Source organism: Moschus berezovskii, chromosome 8, assembly GCF_049115385.1.
Source record: "Moschus berezovskii isolate FMDL1 chromosome 8, NW_MosBer_1.0, whole genome shotgun sequence".
NCBI classification, from domain to species: domain Eukaryota; kingdom Metazoa; phylum Chordata; class Mammalia; order Artiodactyla; family Moschidae; genus Moschus; species Moschus berezovskii.
In genome coordinates this window covers 49,805,525-49,831,558 of record NC_142467.1, presented here as the reverse complement: position 1 = coordinate 49,831,558, position 26,034 = coordinate 49,805,525, and the positions used below count along the sequence as shown (strand labels likewise).

The 26,034-nt window shown below is 52.0% G+C and overlaps 1 protein-coding gene across 6 annotated transcripts in view; it reads left to right on the top strand.

Moving 5' to 3' along the window:
• The window catches only part of TCOF1 (treacle ribosome biogenesis factor 1), a 39,029-nt gene that overhangs the window by 4,491 nt on the left and 8,504 nt on the right, over positions 1–26,034 (top strand). For 3 of the 6 annotated variants that reach the window (XM_055429644.2, XM_055429642.2, XM_055429641.2), the window contains exons 3-19: positions 1,133–1,284; positions 3,937–4,010; positions 4,823–5,009; positions 5,612–5,685; positions 7,081–7,311; positions 8,131–8,322; positions 8,520–8,762; positions 8,928–9,131; positions 9,245–9,427; positions 9,598–9,852; positions 9,940–10,134; positions 14,928–15,020; positions 15,259–15,441; positions 15,570–15,776; positions 19,575–19,685; positions 23,901–24,084; positions 25,349–25,485. In XM_055429644.2, the coding sequence (XP_055285619.2) occupies positions 1,133–1,284; positions 3,937–4,010; positions 4,823–5,009; positions 5,612–5,685; positions 7,081–7,311; positions 8,131–8,322; positions 8,520–8,762; positions 8,928–9,131; positions 9,245–9,427; positions 9,598–9,852; positions 9,940–10,134; positions 14,928–15,020; positions 15,259–15,441; positions 15,570–15,776; positions 19,575–19,685; positions 23,901–24,084; positions 25,349–25,485 (2,905 nt within the window). The remainder of the gene's footprint in view (positions 1–1,132; positions 1,285–3,936; positions 4,011–4,822; positions 5,010–5,611; positions 5,686–7,080; positions 7,312–8,130; positions 8,323–8,519; positions 8,763–8,927; positions 9,132–9,244; positions 9,428–9,597; positions 9,853–9,939; positions 10,135–14,927; positions 15,021–15,258; positions 15,442–15,569; positions 15,777–19,574; positions 19,686–23,900; positions 24,085–25,348; positions 25,486–26,034) is intronic. The other 3 variants (XM_055429646.2, XM_055429645.2, XM_088838560.1) reach the window with 2 other exon arrangements.

Below are 26,034 nucleotides of genomic sequence, written 5' to 3'. Positions count from 1 at the left end.
TCTCTGGATGAGGGGGACGAGGACCTCACACCCACCAGAGCCAGCCTAACCTGGTGGTTCAAACCCAGCTGTATGACCTTGGACAAACTTGATCTCCCCAAGTCTGTCTCCTTCAGTAAAATGAAGATAATAATAGTAAATAAAGTGCTAAACCTGGCAAATGGAGGCATTATCCCACTACTCGCCTCTGTTTAGTGAGCACCTACTCAGGGACAGAACTGTTCTCGATGTAGTTGGAGACAAACTGGAAGAAAAAAAATCTCTGCACCTGTGAAAGTTACATTCTATGGGGAGAAGAGAGGCAGAGCGAACCTATACGTGTGATAAATTAAACAAGTTTTTGCAGATTTCTCAACAAGTGGCCTTCCTGGGAACAAGGGAGCCAGGCAGCACATCCCAAACTGTGGCAGAGCAATATCTTTCCCACATGGAGAGTGTGGCACGCAGACAGTGACCCCCTCAGGCAGGAGGCTGGGCTCAGAGGATGTGATGCTTGAAAATTCTGGCAAGACTGTGGCTCTGGGCAGGTCACTTAGCCATGAGACTTAGGCTAGGTACTCTGGGTATTGTAGTGAGCTGGAAAAGGTTCTGCCAGCCCTCCCCTCCCAGGGCATGCAGTGGGGGCATCAAATAGGAAGTAAGTAGAATAACAGGAGAGAGAAGAGTGCTCTGAAGAAAATGAAACAGGGCAGAGAATATCTTAGAGGACAGTGGTGACCGGGGAGGGCCTCTCTGAGAAGGCTGTACTGGAGTTGAGGCCTGAGGGACAACAGGGACCTGGGCAGTCTTCCGAGGTTACTGTGGGTGCCACAAGTCCTGAAGGAAGGAGGAGCCTGGATGGTTCTGTGAAGTGTATACAGTGCCGGCACTTAGAGCTCTGTGACTCTTAGCTGCTGTTAGAAAATACTGTCCACCCTTCCTGAGTGTTGGAGATGAATAAACTGTAAAAATACAATGAAATGAGTGAGGATGCACAACATGAAATTGTTCTGCACTCTGTTTCATCACTGTTTAAAGTCTCTTTATACACTTCCCTTTGGGGACAGGGAGGATGTGGGAGGTCTTCCTTTTCAACTCTCCTAGGGTTGTCCTTGCCCCCTGGTTGAGCTTGCCAGTCACCCTTCTCCTGCAGAACTTCGGAGATTGGCCGGAAACGGAAGGCAGAGGAAGATGCAGCCTTGCAGGCCAAGAGGACCCGCGTGTCAGACCCCATCAGCAGCTCAGAGAGCTCGGAAGAGGAGGAGGAGGAGGAGGAGGAGGCAGAAGCCAAAACCGCCAAACCCAGTAAGAGCCCTGGGTGCCGAGAGGGCCCCTGTCTCTGAGCTGGGGGCTCGGTGCAATACCCTGCATCTCTCGGGGACAGGCTGTTGTATATTGGATTGTTCTAAGGGAGAGTCCACCTCGAGCTGCACCTTCCGTGAGCTCTTGGAGGACCAGGTCCTTCTAAAGGGAAGATTGTAAGAGCCCCACATACCTATTTCAGTCTTGATTTGAGCCCTTCCTCTGGGCCAGACATTGTGTCCCAGGTGCTAGAAATCCAGTGGTGAACAAAAACATGAATGGTCTCTTAGAGCCTAGAGGCATGTAGAGTCAGTCTCTCCAGTCCAGGAACTGCATTTTTTAAGCCTTCCAGATAATTCTGGTAAAAACAGAAAAGCAGCTCACATTTTCAGAAGAACTGCTGGAGAGATTTCAGAGATGACAGCTGGCGGACCCCTCTTCTGTGTGCTCAGGGGCTGTTTCAGCAGTTTCCTATCTGAAGTGAGCAGGTTTAGCACCTGCACGCTGTCCCAGGCACTCTGGTTCCAGTGCATTGGCAGGGGCCACCCTGTGAGGCCTTCACAGCCTCTCCTCCCCTCCGTTCTCCAGGTCATTTGTGCTTTAACCAACAGTGGTCACAGCTCCACAGAATTACCATTCTTCTTTGCATTATTGGTTTTTACTTACATAGAAGGTAACTTCTTAATTTTTAAATATATTTTCTGATTGTAAAAGAAATGCAGGCTTCATTATATTCATTATAGTGTATGTGAAAATGACCTTTTAGAGAGGTAGGGAAAATTACCCATATTCTTGGCCACGTATAATTTGGCAAATTATTCTTCCATTTATTTTTCCTGAGCATGTTTTTTAAAATATTGGCAATCATACTGAATATATATTTTATACTTTGCTTAATCTTTGAAAATTATAATGCAAAACAAGTTCACTGTGAACTCTACAAAAACATACAGAAGAGAAGTGGGAGGTTTCCTGTTCCCCTTGCCTGCTCCCTTTCCTCTCCTGAAATGTACCTCCTGGAGGGTAGCCTGACGATGCTGACAACGCTCCCCTTCGCATTTGCACTCATACAGATAGACATCCGTACAGGCCTACATCCATACTTAAAAACTATTTGAAACAAAAACTGTAAAACTGCCTACTGACTGGTTACTCAATATTAATGAATTTTTTAAGCTATAATAATGGAATTATAATTATACTTTTTAAGAGTCCTCATTGAGGACTGCTGAAATATTGTTGGACAACATGATACGATGTCTGGTGTATTCTTCAGAATAATACTCACTGGGGGTGGATGAATGAGGGGCGCAGTTGAAATAAGATTGGCCACAAGTTGATAATGGTTGGGGTTGGGTGGCTTAATCCTCTTCCTTGGTACTTAGAATGGGCCTAAAATGTTCCATAATTAAAAATCAAGAAAGGGCTTCCCTGGTGGCTCAGTGGTAGAGATTGCCTGCCAGTTCAGCAAACATGGGTTCAGTCCCTGGTCCAGGAAGATCCCACATGCCCCAGAGCAGCTAAGCTCATGCACCACAACTATTGAGCCTGTGCTCTAGAGCGTGTGCTTTGCCACAAGCGAAGCCACCACAGTGAGAAGCCCATGAACCACAACTGGAGAGTAGCCCCACTCTCTGCAGCTAGAGAAAAGCAACAAAGACCCAGCGCAGCCAATAAATTAAAAAAAGAGAGAGATGGAATTGAATGTCAGGAAAAGAATTAGATCACGTCGTTCCTCTCAACAGCATCATATTTTTTAACCTAATCAACACTTGTTTTCTCTTGGCTTTATTTATTCATTTATTTTTGGCTGTGGTGGGTCTTCCTTGCTGTGTTCGAGGTTTTCTCTAGTTGCGGTGAGCGGTTGGCTACTCCTGTCTGGTTGCACAGGCTTTTCTTTGCTGTGGCTTCTCATCGCAGAGCACAGGCTGTGGAGCGCTGGCTTAATAGTTGTGGTGCATAAGCCTCGGTGCTCTGTGGCAAGTGGGATCATCTCAGACCAGGGACTGAACCTGTGTCCCCAACATTGGCAAGTGAATTCTTAATCACTGGACCACCAGGGAAGCCCCCAACAGCATCTTCTTTATTTCATAGCATACATTAGAAATCTTTCCCTAACCTGAGCTCAAAGGAGACAGTATCCTGGTATCAAGGCAACAAGGATCTGGAAACTGACATCTAACAAGATTCCAGTCTTGTTAGGTCAACTCCCCACCCACTGGGAAATGGGCCACTTTCTCTGTGGCCCTGGGGCTGCGTGACCTGCCCCTGTCTTGCTGAGTGGCATTCGGGGCTGCACTGTGGCAGGCAGCTTGTGGGAATGGCATCCCTGGAGTTGTTTGGGCCTCCAGGGTAGTATGCAGTAGGTCTGGGAGCCAATCCCTTTTCCTCTGGGCCCTCGGTGTCTTGAGCCTCCAGGGAGCTGGGACCCCATTGGGGATGCAGTCAGCCGACTTTCATGTCATCATTCTCCTCTTTTGTTCGTGGGGGATGTGGTTGAGCACCACCAAGCCCTTCCTTAGTCCAGGCTCAGCCTCAAATCTCATGCCAACACCAGGCAACCATACAAATTGAATTGTTAGGTGAGCTGAAACCTTTCTTCTTCCTTGAGAAAAGGCTGGTCTGGCTCACCCAACAGGTATTTTTGTCTTGCAGCCCCGAGACTAGCAGCTACCAACTCCTCAGTCACAGGGACAGTTTCGTCTTCAAATGTGAAAGAAAAAGCCAAGGTGAGTGGGACCATCTTCTAGGCTGTCACCCATGGGAGGTGAGGTGCCCTGTAGGACACGTTCCCTGGCATCAGAGAAGAATTGGGTTGTGGGTAATTGCCCAACTTGGATTCAGATCTCAGTCACCAGCTGTGTGATCATGGCGTGTCCCATTCACGTCTCCAGGCCTCAGGTTTTGTCTGTAAGGTGGGGTGATGCCTACCGCTGTGAGCCATTGGGCGCTTTACATCCCTGAGGTAGACGGCTCCTTTCCTCCTGCAGCCCTGCCTGCAGCTCTTCACTCAGTGAGTCATTACCAGTTCAGTTATGTTCCAGGTACTGCGTGAGGCAGTGGAGACACCATAGCAAACAAGACACTTGTGGCTTTGAAAGCTCGAGAAACATTTTCTAGACTGGAAACTACTTGGAAGGCAGAATATCATTTTCTGGTCATCCACAAAGCAGTTTCTCAGACATGTAAAGGACTGTGTCCCTGATACTGACTGGAGCATTAGCAAAAAATATGTAGAAATAATCACAAGGCCCTGATAACATCCACAGTAAATTGCTGCTTACCACTTAGCAAGACTGCTGTGTCCTAAGAACTATAATTCAGTTCACACCTCTGCAAGGGGAGGTACCGTCTTCAGCCCCGCCTTGACTGGCCACAGGTTGGTGATAAATCGCTAACTGCGAAGATGAAGAAACAGAGGCTTAGGGAGGTCATGGGCCCGGGCTCACGGGTCTGGGAAGTGGCAGAGGTGGGAGCCGATGTGGTCTGTGCTCTTATCCACCTGACCATACCCAGTGTCTGTCACCCCTGTTCTCTGTAGGCAAAGACCACGAAAGCCAGCAAGACGGTGAACTCCACGACACACCCTGCCCCTGGAAAGGCAGTGGCCCCCCTCCTCACTGGGAAGTCGCCCCAGAAGACGACGGGGCCCTCGGCAAATGCTGTCTTGGTGTCAGAAACCGAGGAGGAGGGCAGTGTGTCAGCCCTCAGAACCGCTGCCACGCCTGGTGAGGAGCCCCAACCTCTAGGGCCAGGCCCCGAGGGCAGGCTGGGGAGGCAGACCTGGGCACAGCTTTGTCAGGCCCCCGGGACATTCTGGAATTCAGACGGTTGTCTCCATGACGGCGAGGACTCCCGCCTCAGGCCACTTCCCCCTCCCCAGCGTGAGAGAATCTTCTGCAGGCTTTGCTGAGAGAGTGTGAGCAGCTGGGGTGGGGTTGGAGCATTTTCTGGTTATTGCTCTCAGGTGGGTACCAGCGCCTTCCACAGAGGCTTAGAGGCTAAGCCGAGAGGCCTGGGTTTGCCTCTGTGTTGCATGTAAAATAGGCATCTGCCCTGCCTGCTGCCCTGTGATGGGGGAAGGAGGTTCTCTGAGCCCTAGGTGCTGGCGCTTGTGTGTTAGGGCCTGTTGTTGCCCCCGTTACCAGGCCCTCAGCTGTGCAGGAGCTGGGGCTGGGGGAGTGTGGCATGCACCCCAGCTGCTCATCTTCCGTGGGGGAGGGGGCAGTACTCATACCTGGCCCTGAGTCATTGGCATGGAGGGTGCCGACGAGAGGCAGGCGTGTCTATAAAGGGTTGGCCCTCAGTCCCCTCCCTGTTTACCCTTCAGGAATGGCATCCGCCAACCAGGCTGACAGCTCCAGTGAGGATACCACCAGCTCCAGCGATGAGACGGACTTGGAGGTAATCACCACCCACCTTCGGAGCGGCCCTTTGCAAACCTCTAACCCTCCCGGGGCCTGTCAGGGCCTCACCTCCCAGCAGTACCGGTGTCACCTCTCCCTGTTCAGTGAGTGATTTGGGGTGACCAGGAGCTAGAAGGCTGAGCCCTGGGCAGGTTGGGAGCCAGATTTTCACTGTGCTCTGGGCAGGAAGAGGGCCTGGAGTTGGTGGGGAGAGACACCATCCTACCTGTGAGGCGGGGCAGACTTTCTGGGAGAGGTGGCACAGGACCAGGGCCTGACGCACAGGGGGCTCCACCGGGTGGGTATGTCAGGGCATGAGTATTCGAGCAGGAGAAGCTGCACGAGCAGAGGCCGTGGGGTCAGGAGCGTGGCTGTCTGGGGTCAGGCTACTGAGGGGGCTCAGGGTCTGCTGGTGAATGCTGGGTCTCAGCACTGGCCTGAGGAAGTCCGTGGCCTTGTCTCTTCTGTGAACTTGGAGTCCTTGCAGGTTATTCCTTCGTGTGCACCTTCCAAGTGGTAGGCAGGATTCCTGCTGCCGTGGGAGGGTGAAAGGGACCCACAGAAATGTAACTGCAGTGGTGGTGGTTGGTATGCACGAAAACGTAGAAAGCCATGAGGGGCAGTAACAGGAATATGATGCAGGCAGAGGGACAGCATGGGCAAGGGTGGACACACAGCAAATTTGGTGCTTTTCAGGAACAGTGATCCAAAATTTCATGAATGAAGGGGAAAGTGATGTAAGATGAAGTCCGAGGTAGGCAGGGGCCAGATCGGTGCCTGCCCCTGAGGACCACTGGGAGGAGTTTGGGTTGGTCCTGGGGGTGGTGGGAAGCCTTGCAGGCCTGCAGGCACACAGGCGAGATGGCCTGGGTTATGGTTCCAAAACAGCGCTGGTTATGGCCTGGGTTGGAGGACGGTGCTTCATAAATGCAGTGAGATGGTTGAGGGGGCTACTGGAGTAATGCTGGCAGGAGATGCTGAAGGCTGGCACCAGGGCCCCCAGCGGAGAGATGGGGAGAGAGAACAATAGGATTCGGGGATCAAATTGACCTGGCACCCACGGTGCTTCCTACCTTACCTTCCCACCTCAACCAGTAACCCCTGAAGATGCAGGCCTGAATGCGGGCTGCTTCTCATATTCCATCCCACCTTTGGGCCCTAGTTACAGCCAGCTATAAAGGCACCCTAGACTTCCATCTACCCCTTACTATCAGCATTAGCGGTTTAACCTCTCTGAGCCTTTTGTCTTTTTTTGGAAAATGGGTGTAAAGATGGTATCTTAGAGAGTTGTTTGAGAACCAGATGACATTAAGAGAGCGTTACAGACTATGAAGCATCTTATACTTCTCAGTGGTAGACAGGGTGATTCTCTGATCCCATGCTCTTGTTCCAGGTGAAAGCTGCAGTAAAACCACTGCAGGTCAAAGCCTCAGCCGCTGCAGTCAAGGAGTCTCCGAGAAAAAGTGCAGCCTCAACCCCAGGGAAGGCAGGGGTTGTGACACCCCAAGTCAAAGGCGGTGCTGTGACCCCAGCCAGCAGGGCCAAGAAGCCAGAAGAGGTCTCAGAGAGCAGCGAGGAGTCCAGCGAGAGTGAGGAGGAGGCCCCTGCAGGGACACCCAGTCAGGTGAGGCCCAAGGGAGGCCTGCTCCTCCGGTGCCAGGGCAGCTGTGTAAAGAGCTCCTCCAATGCCAGAGGACACTGGCCCTGGAGTCTAGGGAGAGGGAGGCAGGGCTCTGGGAGTTGAAGGGCGAGGGCACCTAATTTTGCTTCAGCTGCTTCTGGAAATTGCCTTTCCTGCCCAAAGGGAAGAACCCCGCCCAGCACCCGCTTCACCTCAGTTCCCCTGTCTAGTAAACAGGCTGCTGTCTTTGTCCCGGCTGGTCCTGCTGTGAAGGAACTTGAGAAGTTTTAGTTACCTGGCCCTCTGGCTTTTAGGCCAAATCATGGCTTGTTAGCAAACAAGAATCCAGCTCTATTCCATCTGCTAGGACCCCATTCTTGTGTGGGTGGGCAGAGCTGCAGCTAGACGTGTCCTGAGGGAAAACCAGAGGCACTGGGAAACTGTTGGAGTCAGAGAGCAGCAAGGATGAGGGTCAGACTGGTGGTAAAAGGCCCTTAGAGCCCTGAGCCCGCCCAGGTGAGGAGCCTATCCACCCTGGCCGTCACGGAAAACTAGTATAAGGAACTGGTATCTTACCTGGTACCCAGGGGATGAGGCATTGGTGGTCAGGTGAGATGGACAGGGGGTGTGAGGGCCCCAGGTATGAGGAGATATGGCCATCTGGCTGGTCAGTCATACTGGCTGGAGCGTCAGTCAAAGCGGGGAGTGGGGAGAGAAGCAAGGGGTCTCATGAGCCTCACTAAGGGCTCAGGCTTTATTCTTAAGACGTCACAGGAGAGTTTTCAGAAAGAAATGAACCAACCATGCTTTCTCTTTTACCAGGTGAAGGCCTTGGAGAAAACCGTCCCAATCAGAGTTGCTCCTAGTCCTGCCAAGGGGACCCCTGGGAAGGGGGCCACCCCAGCACCCCCTGGGAAGGCAGGGCCCTTAGTGAAGCCAGAGGAGGACTCAGAGAGCAGCAGCGAGGAGTCAGACAGCGAGGAGGAGACACAAGCTGTCAAGACCCCAGTGCAGGTGGGACCTGGAGAGAGGATCGCGGAGCTGGCACCCCACCCCCGGAGGCCTTCTGAGGGCTTATTCTCCCACTCCACATGCCCCAGTCACGCACAGGACCATGTGGTGTCTGTGGTGTCTTCGACCCCATCTGCTCTCCTGTGTTTCCTCGAGTCCACCATCTGGGCTCTCTCTCCTAATTCTGTCTCTCTCTCCAGGCAAAGCCCTCTGGGAAGATCCCCCAGGTTAAAGCCGCCTCCGCAACACCCACCAAGGTGCTTTCCCCTAAGAAAGGGGCCCCTCCAGCGCCCCCTGGCAAGGCAGGGCCTGCAGCCACCCAAGCCCAGCCCAGGAAGCAGGAGGAGGAGGAGAGCAGCAGCAGCAGCAGCAGCAGCAGCAAGGAATCGGACAGCGAGGGCGAGGCGCCCACGGCCATGCGGCAGACTACAAGCCTGGCTCAGGTGAGGCTGGAGGATGCCTAGCCCAGCCCAGCCCTGGGAGTTGCCTGCAGAGACCCTGTGGGCCTCTCGTCCTCTGTATCAGAACCTCCATTCGCCCTCCTCACCTCCTGTCTTAGCTCACACGTTCCCCGCTAAGCCTCCTGTCCTGTCCTCTGTCACTCCCAGGCAAAGCCCTTGGAGAAAAACTCTCAGGTCAGAGCTGCCTCAGCCACGGGTGCAGGCCCCTCGGCGAAGGGCACGGTCCCAGCGCTCCCTCAGAAGGCACAGTCTGTGGCCCCCCAGGACGGGAAGCAGGAGGACTCAGAGAGCAGCAGTGAGGAGGAATCGGACAGCGAGGAGGAGATGCAGAGGGCAGGGACCTCAGCCCAGGTGAGTCTGTGCCTGTGAGGGTCATCTCTCCTGCTCAGTGCCGGAAGCCCCTCCCTTCCCCCCGCCTCCACTCCCTGGGCGGGGTGACCCTCTCCATCTCTGTCTCACTGCAGGCACAGTCCTCTGGGAAAGCCCTCCAGGCCAGACCTGCCTCAGGTCCCACCAAGGGGCCCCCTCAGAAGGCCGGGCCTGCAACCCCCCAGGTCAAGGTCGAAAGGGTCGAGGAAGACTCGCAGAGCAGTGAGGAGGAATCAGACAGTGAGGATGAAGCTCCTGTAGCCAAAACTCCAGCCCAGGTAGGGTCCCGGGAGGCACGGCTGCGCGGCCTGACTCTCAACTGTCCCCGCCAACCAGTCAGCTCCATGGGGGTGCTGTGGGGAAGGATGGCAGTGAGCTCCAACCCTGAGCACATGGGGGCTCTGAGTCCAAGATCTTTCTCAAGCTTCTGAATTGTGTGTCCCCCCAGGCAAAATCAGCTGTGAAAACTTCTCAGATCAAGGCCTCCCCAAGGAAGGGCACCCCCATTACACCCGCATCTGCCAGGGTCCCCCCAGTGCAAGTCGGCACACTAGCCCCCCGGACAGCAGCAGCAGTGAGTACGCCCACCGGCGTGTCATCCCCAGCCATAGTCAGGCACACCCAGAAGCCGGGGGAGGACTCCTCAAGCAGCGAGGAGTCCGAGAGCGAGGAGGAGACAGCTCCTGCTGCAGCAGGGGCACAGGTGAGACTTAGTTCATTCGGCTGGGTCAGGGCCGCCCTCGTGGGTCCTTTGGCCCCTGTGATAGGCCTCTCTTCTGGGTCATTCCAGATGAAGTCTGTAGGGAAGAACCTCCCGGTGAAAACTGCCTCAGCACCCACCAAGGGGCCCTCAGGGAAAGGGACCACCCCAGGGCCCCTTGGGAAGGCAGGACCTGCAGTGGCACAGATCAAGGCTGAGGTGCAGGAAGACTCAGAGAGCAGTGAGGAGTCGGACAATGAGGAAGCAGCTGCAACTCCCACACAGGTGAGGCCTGGGACGGAGCTGAGGATGGGCTAACCCAGGCTGCCTTTGCCCCGGGTATGCAGAAGCCTGAGCGGCACCCTCAGCTCAACCTCATTCCGCACTTTCCACTTACCTCCTCTGCCCATAAGAGCTGCAGGGTCGAGCTCCAGGGTCTCCTTCATCGCCTTTTGAGCTCCCACTGAGATTTGTTTTTCCACCAGCTCTGTTGAGTACTCCGTCTGCCAGGTTCCATCCCATCTGGGGCTCCTTTGGCCCTGGCTCTCATGGTTCCAGCCTCAATGGGGGACATGGATGTGGACACAGATTATATCAACGTGTGTGACACAGTTGAGATGGAGGGTTTGTGCCTAGGCCAGCAGAGCATGGCCGATGATGGTATCTAGGGCCTTTTCAGGAGAGAAGATCTCTTGGATGAAGTGGCACCTTAACTGTGGGCTGAAAGAGTTGGCCAGGTGATGTGGAGTTTTCCAGGTAGAGAAATCAGCCGGTGTGAAAGCCAGGAGAGTGCCTGGCTTTTTGAGTTCCCCAGGCAGAGCATTCTGGTGGGATCACTAGGGAAGACCATGTGAATGGCAAGTGATGGGAAGTTTGGAGCTGGGCTGCCTGGGTTCAAGTCCTAGCTCCACGTCCTAGCAAGTGCTATATATAATCCATCAGGGCCTCTGTTTATTCTTCTGTAAATTGGAAATCGACCTGCACAGAGTTGAATTTAATGAGCTCTTACCTGCCACATCCAGGCAAGGGGCTTGCACACAGCAAGTTCTCAACCATCTCCCTTGAGGGAGCAGACTCAAGAGTTGTCTTCCAGACTGGGAAAGTGGGGAGAAGTGAAGATAGCTCACTCTCTGCTCACTCACCCACCCACCATTTATTATTTTTAATTATCTCTCTTTTTTTCTCTAACCACTCAAATTAGTCATTTCTTGTTTCCCTGTACCAGAGTACCCATTTCTGTGAATTTTTTTTGTCTTGCTCTCACTGTTATCTTGTGGGACCCAAGGTCCTGTAATTACTTTACTGAAATTTTAAGCTATTCTTGGCCTTCCCAGAGTCTCAGCTCAATAGGTTCCTATCCTGTTTTTCCAAGCTACAGACACATTCCAGACCAGTGCCTTAAAAGTTTCAATGTGCTGATCACTTAAGCACATCACTTAAGTCTTCGCATTTGAGCCTTCCACCTGTCCCATGAGACAGTGTTCATTAGCTTTGGTTTCTGGACAAGGAAATTGGAGTGTAGAGGAGTTGTTTGGCAATTTGATCCAGCTCCACCAGCCCCTGACCCCAAAGCCTTTCCCACTTCCTTCTACTAAGGTTTTGTTTTTTTGGCCAAGATGCATTGTGGGGTTTTAGTTCCCCAACCAGGGATCAAACTCATGCATTGGAGTGGAAGTGCAGTGTCTTAACCACTGGATCACTAGGGAAGTCCCCTTCTGCTACATCTTTACCACAACTTTTCCAGCCACAGAAATAGTCATATTTTGGGGCATCGTGTTCTCTTGGGTTGAAAAAAAGAGCAGCCAGTCCCTCTCCAGGGGCCTAGCCTTATAGCCTGGTGCTCTGTCAGATAAAACTACCTTTCCTAACTTCAGGAGGTCTGATGAGCCTCTGCTAAAACAAGCAGGACTGATAAAAGGAGTCTTATTGGCCAACTTCTTTTCCTCACCTTCATCCAAGGGATGAGGATAATGAATGCCTCTGTTGTGAGGTTATTATGAGGATTAAATGATATAATACTTGTTCGGCCTCACCCTCAGTGCTATACATATTAACTGGTTTCTAATCAGTATTTCTAAGCAGTGTTCTCAGTATTGCTGAGGTCAGAAATTGATCTGTTCAGAGATACCCAGCCAGCTGAAAGTAAACCGACCACTGAGGAAACTGAAGTTCAAAACAAACAAATTACAGTCAGAGGATGGGTTTTGGAAAACCAAATGTGCCAAAGACTCAGGAAGGAGATGATTGATTCATGATTTAAATGCCGTGAATACAAAGATAGCCCTGGTGTGAGAAAGGCAGGGGAGAGATGTTCAGTGTTTGATGAATGGCCAAATAAGGGGTGTGGTGCCTTCTGGGCCTGAATTTGTGATGTATATGATCTTATGTCCTGTGACATTGTTATACTTGCTTATCGGTTCTAGTGACTTTTGTAGATTCCTTAGGATTTTCTATATACAGATCACGCCTTCAAATTAAGGACAGTTTTACTTTTTCCTTTCTAATCTAGGTAGCTTTTATTTCTTTTTCTTGCCTTATTGGACTGGCTAGAACCTCCAGTAAAATGTTGAATAGTAGGGGTGAGAGCAGACATCCTTGTCTCATTTTTAATCTTAAAGCATTCTGTTGTGTGATGTTAGCTGTAAGTTTTTCATAGATGCTTCTGATCAGATTGAGGAAGTTTCCTTCTATTTCTAATTTGTTGAGAGTTCTTATCATGAATTGGAATTAGATTTTTGTCAAGTGCTTTTTCTTTATGAAAGTGATTTATTTTTTCTTTTGTTAATATGTATGACATTAGTTGTTTTGGGGGTATTAAATCAATCTTTCGTTCTTGGAATAGATCCATCTTGGTCAGAGTACATTTCTCCTTTATATTTGTTGCTGAGTTTGGTTTGCGAATCATTTGAGAGGATTTTTGTGTCTTGTGTTCATAAAGAATATTGGTCTGTAGTTTCCTTGTGATATCTTTGCCTGGCTTTGGTATTGTGTTATTCTGCCTCATAAAACCTCTTTTCTCAGAGTTTGTGTTGCACTGGTGTTATTTCTTAACGCACTTCAAATTCATAAGTAAAGCCGTCTGGCCCTGACCTTTATGTGTATGTGGGTGAAGATTTTTAATGACTCAGTCAATTTCTCTAATTGATGTTGGTATATTCATTTCTTTCTTCTTGAATTAGTTTATATTTTGTACCTTTTAATACTCTGTGCACAGTTAATAATTTGTGCCATTCTAGAAACTTGTCCATTTTCATCTCAGTTGTGTAGTTGATTAGCTTAAATTTGTTCATAATATGCCTCTATAGCCTTTTAATATCCGTAGGATGTGTAGTGATATCCTGCTTTCTTGCATAATTTTTGGTAATTTGTGTCTTCTGTCCTATTACTTGGTCACTTTAACCAAAGAGTTACAAATTTCATTCTTTTCAAAGGAATAACTTTTGGCTTCATTAATTTTTTTTTCTCTTGTTTTCCTGTTTTCTATTTCATTAATTTCCAGTGATTTTTATTATTTCTTCCCTTACTTTGAGTTTGATTTGCTGTTCCTTTTCTAGCCTTTTAAGATGGAATCTTAGGGTTATTTTTAATTTTAGATTTTTCTTTCTAATTTAAACATATAACACAATAAATTTCCCTCTGAGGACTGTATTAGCTTTGTTCCATGAATTTTAAAGTACTGTATTTTTAATTTTATTCGTTGAGCCATGGATTATTAAAAAGTGGATTGGGACTTCCCTGGTGGTCCAGTGGCTGAGACTCTACACTCCCAGTGCAGGGGCTTTGGTTCAATCCCTGGTCAAGGAACTAGATCCTCCGTGCTGCAACTGAGATGCAGTGCAGCCAAGTAAATATCTTAAAGAAGTGGGTTGAGGGACTTCCCGGGCAGTCCAGTGGTTAAAACTGTGTGCTTCCACTGCAGGGAGGCTGGTTCAATCCCAGGTTAAGAAACTAAGATCTCACATGTTATGCAACACACCAGGAAAAAAAAAAGGGTGGGCTAATTTCTAAATGTATGGAATTAATACAGATTTGTTTTTGTTGATGATTTTTAGTTTAATTCTGTTGTGGCTCTAGAATATATTTTGTGGGATTTCAATCCTTTTAAACTTACTGACTTGTTAGGGCAACGTAGACACGGTGCCTTTTGTTTTTGTAAGTCTATGTCAGAGACGTCACTCCCCTCTGATAATTTGAGTTCTGTGCTGATTAGCCCCTTTTCTTCATCACACATAGGCTGTGCTTTAGACTGTTTTCTTTGTCTAATTCATGAATGTTAATTTCACTTGGTCTTATATAAATGAGGGAAGCTAAGTTATGGGGCATATCTCTGCTCAGATGACATCTCTGAATGAGATGGGCCTTGAGATGCTACCAAATCCCTCATGCTATTTCACATTATCAAGGTTTCCTTTCACACTCTTATTAAGGATTTTGCTCTTTGTTGCTCTTGAGTTTCTAGGTTTGTATTTGCTGGAGACACTGATAAACTTTTAGGGAATTCCTTGGACATCAGTTAGGTTAAGGTTAGGTTAAACTGAAAAAAACCTCAGACAACAGTGGTTTTCCTTTTTGTTCTGCCATCTTGAGTACCTGGCTTCTACCTGATAGACTAAGATGGCTGCTTAAGCTCCAGCTATTGCCTCAGTATTCCAGGCAGCAGGAAGGAAGAAGACACATCTCCTACATGTGTAAGAAAGTCAAGTGTATGCTTGACTTACATTCATTAGCTAATCACATGGCCACCTAGCTAAAAGGGAACCCGGAAAACCTTTGTTCAGGGTAGTCTTATGCTTAGCTAACTCAAAGAAAAAGTGCTCACACAGTAATGAGTTTGAGTGCTTATTGTGTGCCAGCGCTGTGTTAAACACTGTGATATCTCCCATTTCATCCTCACCTGTCCTCATTCCCATTTTACAGAGGAAGAAAGTGAGGCCCAGTGACATCAGATGATTTGCCCAGGTTCATACAGGTGTTATTGGAGGAGTCAGAATCCAGACTCTGGCATCTGACTCCAAAATCGGCGTTCTTGACTAACTGCTTACATCCTTTATGTAATTAATTCCCTTTTCTCCTTCCAGGTGAAGACTTCAGTGAAAACTCCTCAGACCAAAGCCAACCCTTCTGCCACCAAAGTGGCTTCAGCCAAAGTGGCAGCACCAGCTCCTGGAAAGGTGGGCCTTTCTGTTGCTCACTCCAAAGTGGGGTCCCCAGCCAAGGCAAGTAGGACCAGAGCTGAAAGAGGTGCCGGGGTGGAATGGAGGGGAGGACCAAGCAATGGCCCTAGCCTAGACAAGGATCCTGCACAGGTGGGAGTGACCTCCCCAGAGCCGTGCCCTGGGTGGTGTTTCACCTAAAGGGAACCATGCTTTCCTCTTCCTTCCTCAGTACCATTCCCTCCTCCCGATTCAGGTAAAGCCACCAGCGAGAGCCCCCCAGAGCAGCGCCATCTCTGGGAGGAGCCAGGTGTCTGTGCCGGCTGTGGGGAAGGCAGCGGCTGCAGCAGCCCAGGCCCAGCCGGGGCCTGTCAGGGGCTCACAGGAGGACTCGGAGAGCAGTGAGGAGTCGGACAGTGAGGGAGAGGCACCTCCTCAGGTGAGGCCCCGGGGGGCGGAGAGTAGCCCCGTGCTTATCCTCTGGACCAGAAGCCGCCCACAGCATGGCTGACGTGCCCCAGCTGTCTCCTGTTGCCCCCTTTCCTGATCCTGTTTCTCTCACTCCAGGCGAAGCCCTCAGGAAAGACCCCCCAGGTCAGAACTGCCTCAGCCCCCACCAAGGCGTCCTCCAAGAAAGGGGCTGCCCCGGTAACCCCTGGGAAGGCAGGACCCCCAGCCGCCCAGGCCAGGAGGCAGGAGGAGGACTCAGAGAGCAGCAGCAAGGAGGAGTCAGACAGTGACGGGGACGCGCCCGCAGCTGCACCTCCAGCCCAGGTGAGGCCTCACGAGGAAGCAGCTGTGGTGCCAGGCCTCCAAGCTTCCGCCACCTACTCCCACGTCAAAACTTGGGTTCAGGGCCAGGTGAAGAAGCAAGACCAGATTTAGGCTCTCACTCCAGGGACCTTTCCCCCAGCTGCTGTCCCCCATGTTTCCTTAAGTAAAACCTCCTGTAAACAACCCCCGCCCCGTGCCAAACCAGGGCCTCCCCAATAAAAGGTGGCTTCGGTACTCCCATATCTACCAAGGCCTCCACGATGCAAATGGGCCCACCAATCCTGTGGGAGTCCAGGCCAGGCCCTTGAGGATGTCCCAGTCAGAGAACCAGGAGGGAGCTTCGCTGTGGTGTAGGCGCCATGAGGCCCTGCGGAGTGGGAGGAAGCCAAACGTCGCACCTCGTTTTCCTGTAGACAGTGGGGTCTGGGGCCTCCTGTTGGCATGTGTATCTCTCAGGGAGAGTTCTTCTTCTAGCTCAGTGTGAAGCCTGGGGAGTGGGGAGAGACAAGGAATGAGGACCCGACTTTTATCTGGATGATTTTTCCTCTGTCTGCTTGCAGGAGTGGCTACCACCTGTAGTTCAGGGTGACAGACTCCAGGACTCACAGGGCTCAGACATGTGATGGGAAAGACTTGAGTGGTGCAGGCCTAGTTGGGGTGATAGATGGCAGCTGACATGAAGCCTCGGTGTCAGGAGAGACCGAGGGAGTGGTGGCAACAAGGGCAGACTGGAAAGATGGTCCCTCTTGGCTCCAGCCAGTTGTGACCTGATGGACATGTGTGGCTAGATCGTCCATTCCATAAGGGACACTGGCAATCCCTGCTCCAGGCTGAGCTCTAATCGCTGCTAGATTTGTGTTTTCTTCACAGGTAAACAAGCGCACTCCAGTGTTCTTGCCTGGAGAATCCCAGGGACGGGGGAGCCTGGTGGGCTTCCGTCTATAGGGTCACACACAGTCGGACACGACTGAAGTGACTTAGCAGCAGCAGCAGCAAAGGCCTAAGTGCTCAGAGCACTAACCTTGCTGCCTTGGGTGTAGCAGACCAACTGCTGAGCCTGCTGTCTTGTTGATAGAGGTGAAGGCATGAAAGGTGTTGGCCCTGCCCTCAAGGAACTTGCAGTCTGTAGGGCGAAACAAGGTGACAGGGTTGCTGGATCATGTTCTGGTAGTGCTGCTTCTGATGGAGCTGGGAAAAGGAGTGTCTGAGAGGCTGGATGAGATGATTGAGCTGAGCTGGGAGGAAGGCCTGGGGTTCGCTAGACACTAATGTGGAGACAGGCTCCCCAGGGAGGAGATGGGAGCGTGTGGTAAGGAGTGGGGTTGTGAAGTCAGGTGGGCTCCGCAGAGGCCCACTGTCCTGCAGGCAGCAGTCGCTTCTAATTGCTTGTTGCCAGTAATATCTATGGGAGCCTAAATGCCAGAGTGAGACACAAGGGTCCTAGCCATGTGTCTAGCCATGTGTTGAACCGTGATGCTTTTTGTAAAGTTTTAATCAGGTTATTGTATCAGTCAGGACATCTTAATCTGCAAGAGAAAACGAGCTACTTCACAAGAGCGCAGATGGTCCTTAAGGGGGTTGGTTATCTCAGGGCATGAAGTTTCATGGTAGGGCTCCTGAAAGGTGGTCCCTTCGGCTCAGCATCATCGGTGACTCAGATTTCTCTCTCCACGCTTTGTCTGCCTCGTCACAGCAGGGCTGCAGCATCTCCTAGAGAGAAAATCCCCCAGTTGATTTCCCCTCCACTTAGCTCCTTGACCAGATCTAAGGCATGGGTTCTACCTGTCCTCTGCTATCCCTTCTCCCCACAAAAAAAAAAAAAAGGCCACTTACTGATGAAGGGCCCACAGTTCCCGAGACTGGCTGGGACAAAGGGCCACCCCCTCCAAAGCCTATGGTGGGGCTTTGGAGAACAGAGGCAGGGTTGTGTCAGCAAGGAAGACACAGGGACTTGGCTGTTGCAGTGTGCACTGAAGTTGACCCAGTGAAACATTGGGAAGAGCACACCCAAAGCAGGATCTTGTAGCTTTTCTTGAGAAATCGGAGGCTCCAGGGCCTTCCCTGGTGGCCCAGTGGCTAAGACTCTGCGCTCCCAGTGCTGGGGCCTGGGTTCAGCCTGTGGTCAGGGAACTAGATCCCACATGCAACAACTAAGACTCAGTATAGCCAAATAAATAATGGATTAATTCTGTGCCTGCTAAGTCGCTCAGTCATGTGTGGACTGTAGCCTGCCAGACTCCTCTGTCCATGGGATTCTCCAGGCAAGGATACCGGAGTGGGCTCCATGCCCTCCTCCAAGGGACCTTCCCGACCCAAGGATCAAACCCACGTCTCTTAAGTCTCCTGCATTGGCAGCTGGGCTCAAGAAGCTGGAGACCCCAGCAGTGTGGGTCCTGCTTTTCTGAGTAGTAACAGTTGGGAGGCACAGAGCTGCCCTCTGCCTGGCCTGGGCTCCCGCCACCAGTGCCGCTCAGGTTAGTCCCTGCTCTGGGTCTTCCTCTGGCTCCCGACTGCCATCGCCAGCCAGCCCCCCTCATTTATTCCTGGGCTGGCAGGAGAGGATAACGGCTGGTTGAACTGCTGTCAGCCGGCTCCTGCTTTTAGCTGGGGATATGACAGCCAGATTGCTGGGAGAAATATCAATAACCTCAGATATGCAGATGACACCACCCTTATGGCAGAAAGTGAAGAGGAACTAAAAAGCCTCTTGATGAAAGTGAAAGAGGAGAGTGAAAAGTTTGGCTTGAAGCTTAACATTCAGAAAACAAAGATCATGGCATCTGGTCCCATCACTTCATGGGAAATAGATGGGGAAACAGGGGAAACAGTGTCAGACTTTATTTTGGGGGGCTCCAAAATCACTGCAGATGCTGATGGCAGCCATGATATTAAAAGACGCTTACTCCTTGGAAGGAAATTTATGACCAACCTAGATAGCATATTAAAAAGCAGAGACATTACTTTGCCAACCAAGGTCCATCTAGTCAAGGCTATGGTTTTTCCTGTGGTCATGTATGGATGTGAGAGTTGGACTGTGAAGAAAGCTGATTGCCGAAGAATTGATGCTTTTGAACTGTGGTGCTGGAGAAGACTCTTGGAGTCCCTTGGACTGCAAGGAGATCCAACCAGTCCATTCTAAAGGAGATCAATCCTGGGTGTTCATTGGAAGGACTGATGCTGAAGCTTAATCTCCAATACTTTGGCCACCTCGTGCGACGAGTTGACTCACTGGAAAAGAGTCTGATGCTGGGAGGGATTGGGGGTGGGAGGAGACGGGGACGACAGAGAATGAGATGGCTGGATGGCATCACCGACTCGATGGACATGAGTTTGGGTGAACTCCGGGAGTTGGTGATGGACAGGGAGGCCTGGAGTGCTGTGATTCATGGGGTCGCAAAGAGCCGGACATGACTGAGCGACTGAACTGAACTGAACTGAACTGACAGCCAGATGTGCGCTGTGCTGAGGCCTCTGGCTCACCCCTGCCACCTGGTCCTGGGCTGCTGTCCCCTCTCATTCAGACGCCTCGCCAGCAGCACGCCAGCCCTTGGGTTTTAGTAGTGCCTGATTCACACATCCCTTTCATGGTTTGAGTCGGCTCTGGAGGAAGGCTCGGCAGCGTGGAGGCCTGTGTTCCCGGTGTCTGAGGGGCATGCTGGCCACCCCGCCACACACACTTTGTAAAGGGGATCATGCTCTCTTCCCGGGAGAGTGAGGATTGTTGCTCACCGGCCTCCCAGTTGTGCTTCCTCTCAGCTAACGAACGCCCCCTTGCCCACCATGTTCTTGTCCCCTCAGAAAGAGGGTAGCTCCAAAACTGCCACAGGCAAGACCCTGGCCCCAGCATCCCTGGAGAAGAAAACAGAGGAGTCTTCAACCAGCAGTGACGAGGACCTGCCATCGAGCCAGGTAGGCCGGGCCTGTCCCTAAGGGCACTTAGGCGAAGAGCTGGGCAGATGAGCCTGGGAGATGGCAGGGTTGAGGGCGGGGCAGGCACGGGAAGGGCAGGTCTGTCCCACTTACAGTGTTTCCCCATTTCCCGAGCTCTTTCTTTTTTTTTAACACTTTTATCTCCACAATTACCCTGTGAGGCAGGGAGGGTAGCAGAGCCTGCCAGTGGAGGGTCAGAGTTGGCTCCCACAGCTCTGAGGCGCAGGTACGCAGAATGCTGCCTGACAGGGAGGGCCTGTTACTGCAGGAGGCACGTGGTGTGTCAGGAATAGAGGCCCAACAAGCTGGAGTGATCTCCCCGAAGTCTTATGACCCGTAAGAAGCCCAGGAAGAGGCAGGCACTGGCCCCTGGTTCCATATATATATACCCCACTTCCTGCTGGGACCCGGGAGCCTTCTCTGCAGGGTTTGTCAGAGCCCTGCGGGCCTGGGTCTCAGACCTTGCTCAGGAAGCTATGGCCCATCTCCACACGCTGCCAGCCATCCTCCCCTGGCTCTACCCCTGAGGGTGGAACCAAGCCCCCCTGTCTCCCCAGCTCCAGAGGCTTGCTGGCGTTCACCTGGCAGGTATCTGAGTTTCTGTGTGAACCCCAGTCCTTTCCCACAGCTGGCACTGCCCTCTCTCCTCCCCTAGCCCCAAGGTACTAGAAGCTTCCGCCAGGCCCTTCAGAGATGCCAGAGTTCCCAACCATCAGATGAGTGGGGTCTCCCCATCCAGCTCCCCTTAAATATCATATCATACACTGATTAGTCCATCAGTAGGGTCAGGTGTCATGCACACCCATGATGTTGGGGATGCTCACTGTCTTTCTCTCCTTAATAGCCTAGATTAGAAGAGTAACTGTGAACAACTCCATCTACCGTTGGCCACTTCCTGAGTGCCAAGGACTATGCTAGTCCCCATATTTTCATTTTTCTGTTTAATCCCCAGACCAGCCCTATGAGCAAAGGTCCTTCTTTTATTACAATTTTGAGGAAGGAATAAGTTCAGAGAAGTTGGACAAGCTGCCCTGGCATCACATGGCTGTCGTAAGGGGACAGACCTCGTGTCAGAACCCAGGCTGTCCTACTCTGCTCGCTCCCTGGCCCTGCCCTGACACTCCCCTCCCTGTGGCAGGAAGACAGCAGGGCTTGGGCCCTGCCCTCGGGCTCTCCGTGGAGCCTTTCGGAGTCTGCCTCCCTCTCTGTGCGGGATCTAAACAGCTGGGAGGGAGGGGGCCGCTTCGCCCTTCTCTGCGGGGGTGGACTAACACAATTAAAATGAACATCATGCTTAAACTGAACCATTTAATTGGTACGTTAGTCCTCAAGGTTTTAGAAAAGAAAAAGGAAAAAAAGTCAGCACTTTGTGCATTCCCCAGAAGGATTCAGGGAAGACGGCACAGCCCAGGGGAGCTGCAGCCTCCTCCCAACTTTGGGGTTTTTTAGCTCCGTAATCCCCAGCTCTCTAATTATGATTATTATCATTATTATGCATTTATCAAGCACTTCTCTACTGATGAGTTTCACTGTTTTTATTATTAGCCCACTACTGAGAGTAAGGGATTGATACCAGGGTGGTGGGCAGAGCCCCAGGCTGGTAGGCAGAGAGGGGCTGTGGGTCCATTCCCAGGTCCCCTCACTGTGCCTCAGTCTCCCCCGCTGCAGGAGTTGGGCTTACCCCTTTTCTCTCAAAGAGAGATCAGGGGATGGTCCCTGAGTGGCTTAGCCCTGTTGTGCAGGCCTTAATCCCAGGCCAGAGTCTGTGCCAGGGCCTAGCGTAAGTACCAAATTTTAACAGACAAGGCCCGGCCTTTAGAGTTCCAGGTTGAGTTGGAGAGAAAGAAGAGACCTCTAAGAAGCTGAAATTAAGGTGTTAAATCAGAGATCTAAGGTCTAGCACGGTTGGTTTTAGAGTCCTGTCTGGTGCTTGGAGGACTGGCTTCCAGCCCTGGCTCTGACGCCAGTTTGCTGGTTACCCTGGGTGAGGCCACGGCCCTCTCAGCCCCTAACCCCTAGCGTGAGATTCCCTGAGGGCTGATGAACCATGGAGGCTCTGGGCCACATGCCCAGGAGTGGGATTTTTCACCTCCCTCAGGTGTGGGCCTAGGATGTGCTACCAGCTCCAGACAGTTCTGGGAGAGGCCTCAGAGAAGTGCTGCCATCCAGAGCTCGGGTCCCCTCATGTTTGTGTCCCTTGTCCCCGGGTTCAGCAGTCTAGGCCAGTCCCCTCCTCCCCTCCGCTGTGACCCGAATGAGGGCACTCTTGTAGTGCACTCAGCTGTGACTACTAGAAGGCCACTGAGTTTGGTCCTACAGGCACTGACCCCTGCAGTAGAAAGGGATGCTGTGTGTCCCCTCTGGGCCCTCACTGCCCAGCACCTGCAGGGGGCGGAGTGGGGGTCCAGCCAGGTGTTCAGGCTGCTTCCACTTCCAGTGAGTCTTTTCTACCACCCCAGAAAGAAGGTCCTTGTGACCCCATGTGTATCGTGCTTTGTGGTTTCCAAAGCAGACCAGAAGCTCTTTGGTGAGAGAGCCCAGAGTGGGTTACTAAGAGCCCTTCCAGCAGGTAGGAGAGTGCGGCTCATGAATCTCAGGGGCTGGGCCACACGGCGAGGTCGTGGCAGAGACGGGGTCAGAAGTGTGTCCTACATACCCCACCTTTGAACCCTCTCCCATCCAGGGCTCCGTGGGCCTCCCCCCACAGCTCAGAGGCAGAGCGGGGAGCGTGGGCAGGTAGAGCAGGGCGGAGGCTTCTGCCGCGGAGCTGCTTTTAATATCCCAGACGCTATTGTTTGCCTCAGTGGGTTCGCTGCCTCTCTTCGTCCCCGACAATCTGTTCCTCTGTCTTCTCACATATATATAGATCCCCCCTCCCTCAACTGAAAACCTTCTCCCACTTCCATCCTTCTCTCTTTCATCACGTGGGAAGGAAGTCTCTGGAAGTGGCAGATCAGAGTGGCTGTGGGGGAGGCTGTTTGGCAGGGGTAGGCAGGGCCCGGGCCCGGCAGAGCTTCCCCCTCGTGCGGGCCCCTTTCTGCTTTCCATTTCGTGTTCCCTTTCCCGCAGCACCCTGGAGGATGCGGAGTCAGGCCCAGTGGGGTGGACAGAGACCTGGGTTCCAGACCATGGCCATGGGCAGCTCCCTCCTGCTCTCCTGCTGCCCTCTGTCTCCCTGTGGGGTCAGAGGGTGGGGGCCGAACTTAGACCAAGTCAGCTCTCTGGGGAGTGGAACGTAGGCTCCCCGGGTGTCCTTCTGTGCGGTGGGCATGTTCCCTGGAGCTGTGGTTCCCAGACGTCCGCCAAGAGTCCACAGGGAATGTTACTTTTTTCTCTTTTTTTCAGTGTCTTAGTGGAAAATGCAGAGCATGCCCCAAGCTAGAACAGTGTAGAGTCGCCCGTCACCATCCCAGCATTGGGAGTTCTGGACTTGTGTTCAGTCTTGGTTCATCCATATCTTCACGCTCTTCCCCAACACCACTAGATTCCTCCTTTTTTTTTTTTTTTTTAAAGCACAATCACTAAAAAGTTGGCCCACCTAGTCAGCGTCCCCATTTCCCCAGTTGCCTCATGACGCTTGCTGTATCTGGTCAAATAGGAATCTAGATAAGGGCCACTGGCTTCACTGGGTCCCTGTGGTCTTAGTGGGTTTTCCCTGAGCAGTTTACTTGTTGAAGATCCTGGGCCTGTGTAGTTTGGGCCGCATTCCTGCATCCTGGCAGGAGGCAGCATCAGAGTCTTGGGTATGGGGGCGACTAGACTAAACAGCCCCCTAGACGAACCATCAGGCAGCTGACGGGGCCTTGCTCAGGGTGCCCCGCGCAGCAGGTGTGTGTCTCTGAAGTCAGCGAGAGGAAGAAGGCTGACCTCCACATTCTGGGCCTGACTCGGCTTCAGTTAGGCTCTGTGACTTTGGGCAACTCTCCCCCACTCTCAGGACTTGTGGTTTTCCCATTTGTATGATGGAGCTGATACTGCTGATCTCAGGGGTTTCTCTGAGGTTCGGGTGGGCTCCTGTGAGCTCTGAGGTGCTGTGCAGGGTCTTGGCAGGTACCTGGGCTGGGAGTGAGCTGGCAGAGCCTTGGGAGCTCTCTGGAACCCTTGCCTTGTAACACCCTCCCCTACCCACCTTCCCTTTCCCCTGGCCAAGCTGTTAATCACTGGGGGGGTGTGTTTTTGTTTTTGTTTTTCAAGGTGATTAAAACCCCTCTGATTTTTGTCGACCCTAATCGTAGTCCAGCTGACCCAGCTGCTACCCCCACCCAAGCGCAGGCTACAGGCACCCCGAGGAAGGCTCAGGCCTCGGAGAGCACAGCCAGGAGCTCCTCTGAGAGCGAGGACGAGGATGTGATCCCTGCTACACAGTGCCCAACTCCTGGTGAGCACGGGCTACCCTGCAGGGCTGACTCTCTGGCTGCAGCTGCCAGGCGTGTGCGCACACACACACACACACGTGCGCATACATCCATTGAGGTGCCAAGGGAGAAGACACTGGCTGAGTCTCAGCAAGTAGTTGGTCTGGAGGGGCTTAGGGCAGGGTCTTAACCCTATGTTGGCTCATCCCCATGAGGTTCTGGCTTGAGCAATAACTGTGCCAGGGCTTTTCTGTGCGGGCTCCCAAAGGTAGAACCCAGACTAGAGACTCAAAGCTGCATTGACCAGGTTTGTAGTTCAGGAGGAGCCTTGTAACAGCTGGCTGACTGAACTTGGAGAGGGCTGCAGGGTGGTGAGCCTCCCATTCCTGGTGGAAGGAGATCAAGTAATCCCTAAACAGAGAGGTGTGGGGAGGAATTCCGGGAGACAGGACCAGATATGGGCTTTCTTTGACTTTTGACAGTCTGTGATTCCAACAGTGATAGCCAGAAAATGGGTAATCATTATCATTGTTGTTACCAGAACATTTTTTTTTTTAGAACATTTTTTGATAAGGATATTAATACCTGATCTTGGCGGGTTTATTAAGAAATGCAAATTAGCACAAAAGAAAAGGCATCACTTGTAATCCCACTGTCCAAAATAATCAGTTAACATTTTATAGCTGTTAACTGTAAGAAAAACCAAAGGTACACTGTGTATTTTTAGTGAGACCATACTGTACATATGCTTGGTAATCTTGACATGTTACGTTCCGTAGTTACGGCGTGATCCCCACTGGCTACAGAGTGGTCACCTGGGAATCCCGCAGTTTTTTCAGCCAGTGTGGAGTTGGAGGAAGCTAAGGGTTTCATTTGGGGTGTTGGGCTGTTACAAACAGTGCTGCAGTGAATACATGTGATTGAGCCTCTGCACGTGACCAAGGCTTTTCTAAGAGGGTTTTAAACGCGCAGAGTCGTGTTTGGCTCCAGTGCTTTGCCTGTCATTCAGGAGGAGCGGCGTAGCCAGCAAGGGGGACTGCAGGTGGGGAGGGGCTGAGGAAGAGGCCTGGGGTGTTGCCCACAGCTGCCGTCTCATCTCCTTATGAAACATGGAGACGGTGGCTGCTCCTGCCTGGAAGACTTGGGAGGGGGTTTAAGGGGCTTCTACCACATGGGCCCTGGGCACTGCACGAGGTTCCCAGGATGGGCTGATAGAGCAGGTTTTGCTCCTCGGGGGAGGCCACAGGGCTTCTCTGCCCTGACATACCCCCTCCCCCTCCATTTCAGCCACTAGGACCAGCGTGGTGACTGTGCCCACGCCCCCCGCAAAGGCAGCCCTCAGAGCCAGTGTGGTGGGGGCTCCCAGCAGTGAGGACACAAGTCGGGGGTCTGAAGGCAAGAAACAGGAGGCTTCAGCCACTCAGGTACCTGGTGGGCAAGGGGGTGCTGACAGGCCAGTGGGCTGAGGGGCCCCCTCCTCGACACCACTTCCCCTCAGGGCTGCTGGGTGGCACTGTAGTTGCTCTCACCCACCCCGTGGAAGCCAGGGCCTTTCCTGGCCTGGCTATAGACCTGATCCGTGCCCCTGAAGGTCAGGAAGCATCTTCTGGCATGTGGCCCTCAGGGCAGAACCAGCACAACTCCAGCAGCTTCTCCAGCAATATCAGGCTTTTGGTTTGATTTTTCTCTCACTGTTTGCCGTGAACAAAAGTTGCCCTTTGTTAATGTTCATCATAGTGACCAGTAGTGTTCTTCCTATCCTTCACTATTTTCAGTGCATTTTTATTTCTTTGGTCCTTGCTGGAACCTAAAAACCAAGGAAGGAAGAGTTAATGGCTCATTGTTCAAACGATGGAACTGAGCACCACGCCCTCAGCAAGAGGGTCGAGACGTGTCCAGGATCAGGCAGGGTCGGAACCCAGGGCTCCTGGATTCTAGTTCATTTTTTGGGGGCCCATTGCTCGTGGGGCCAT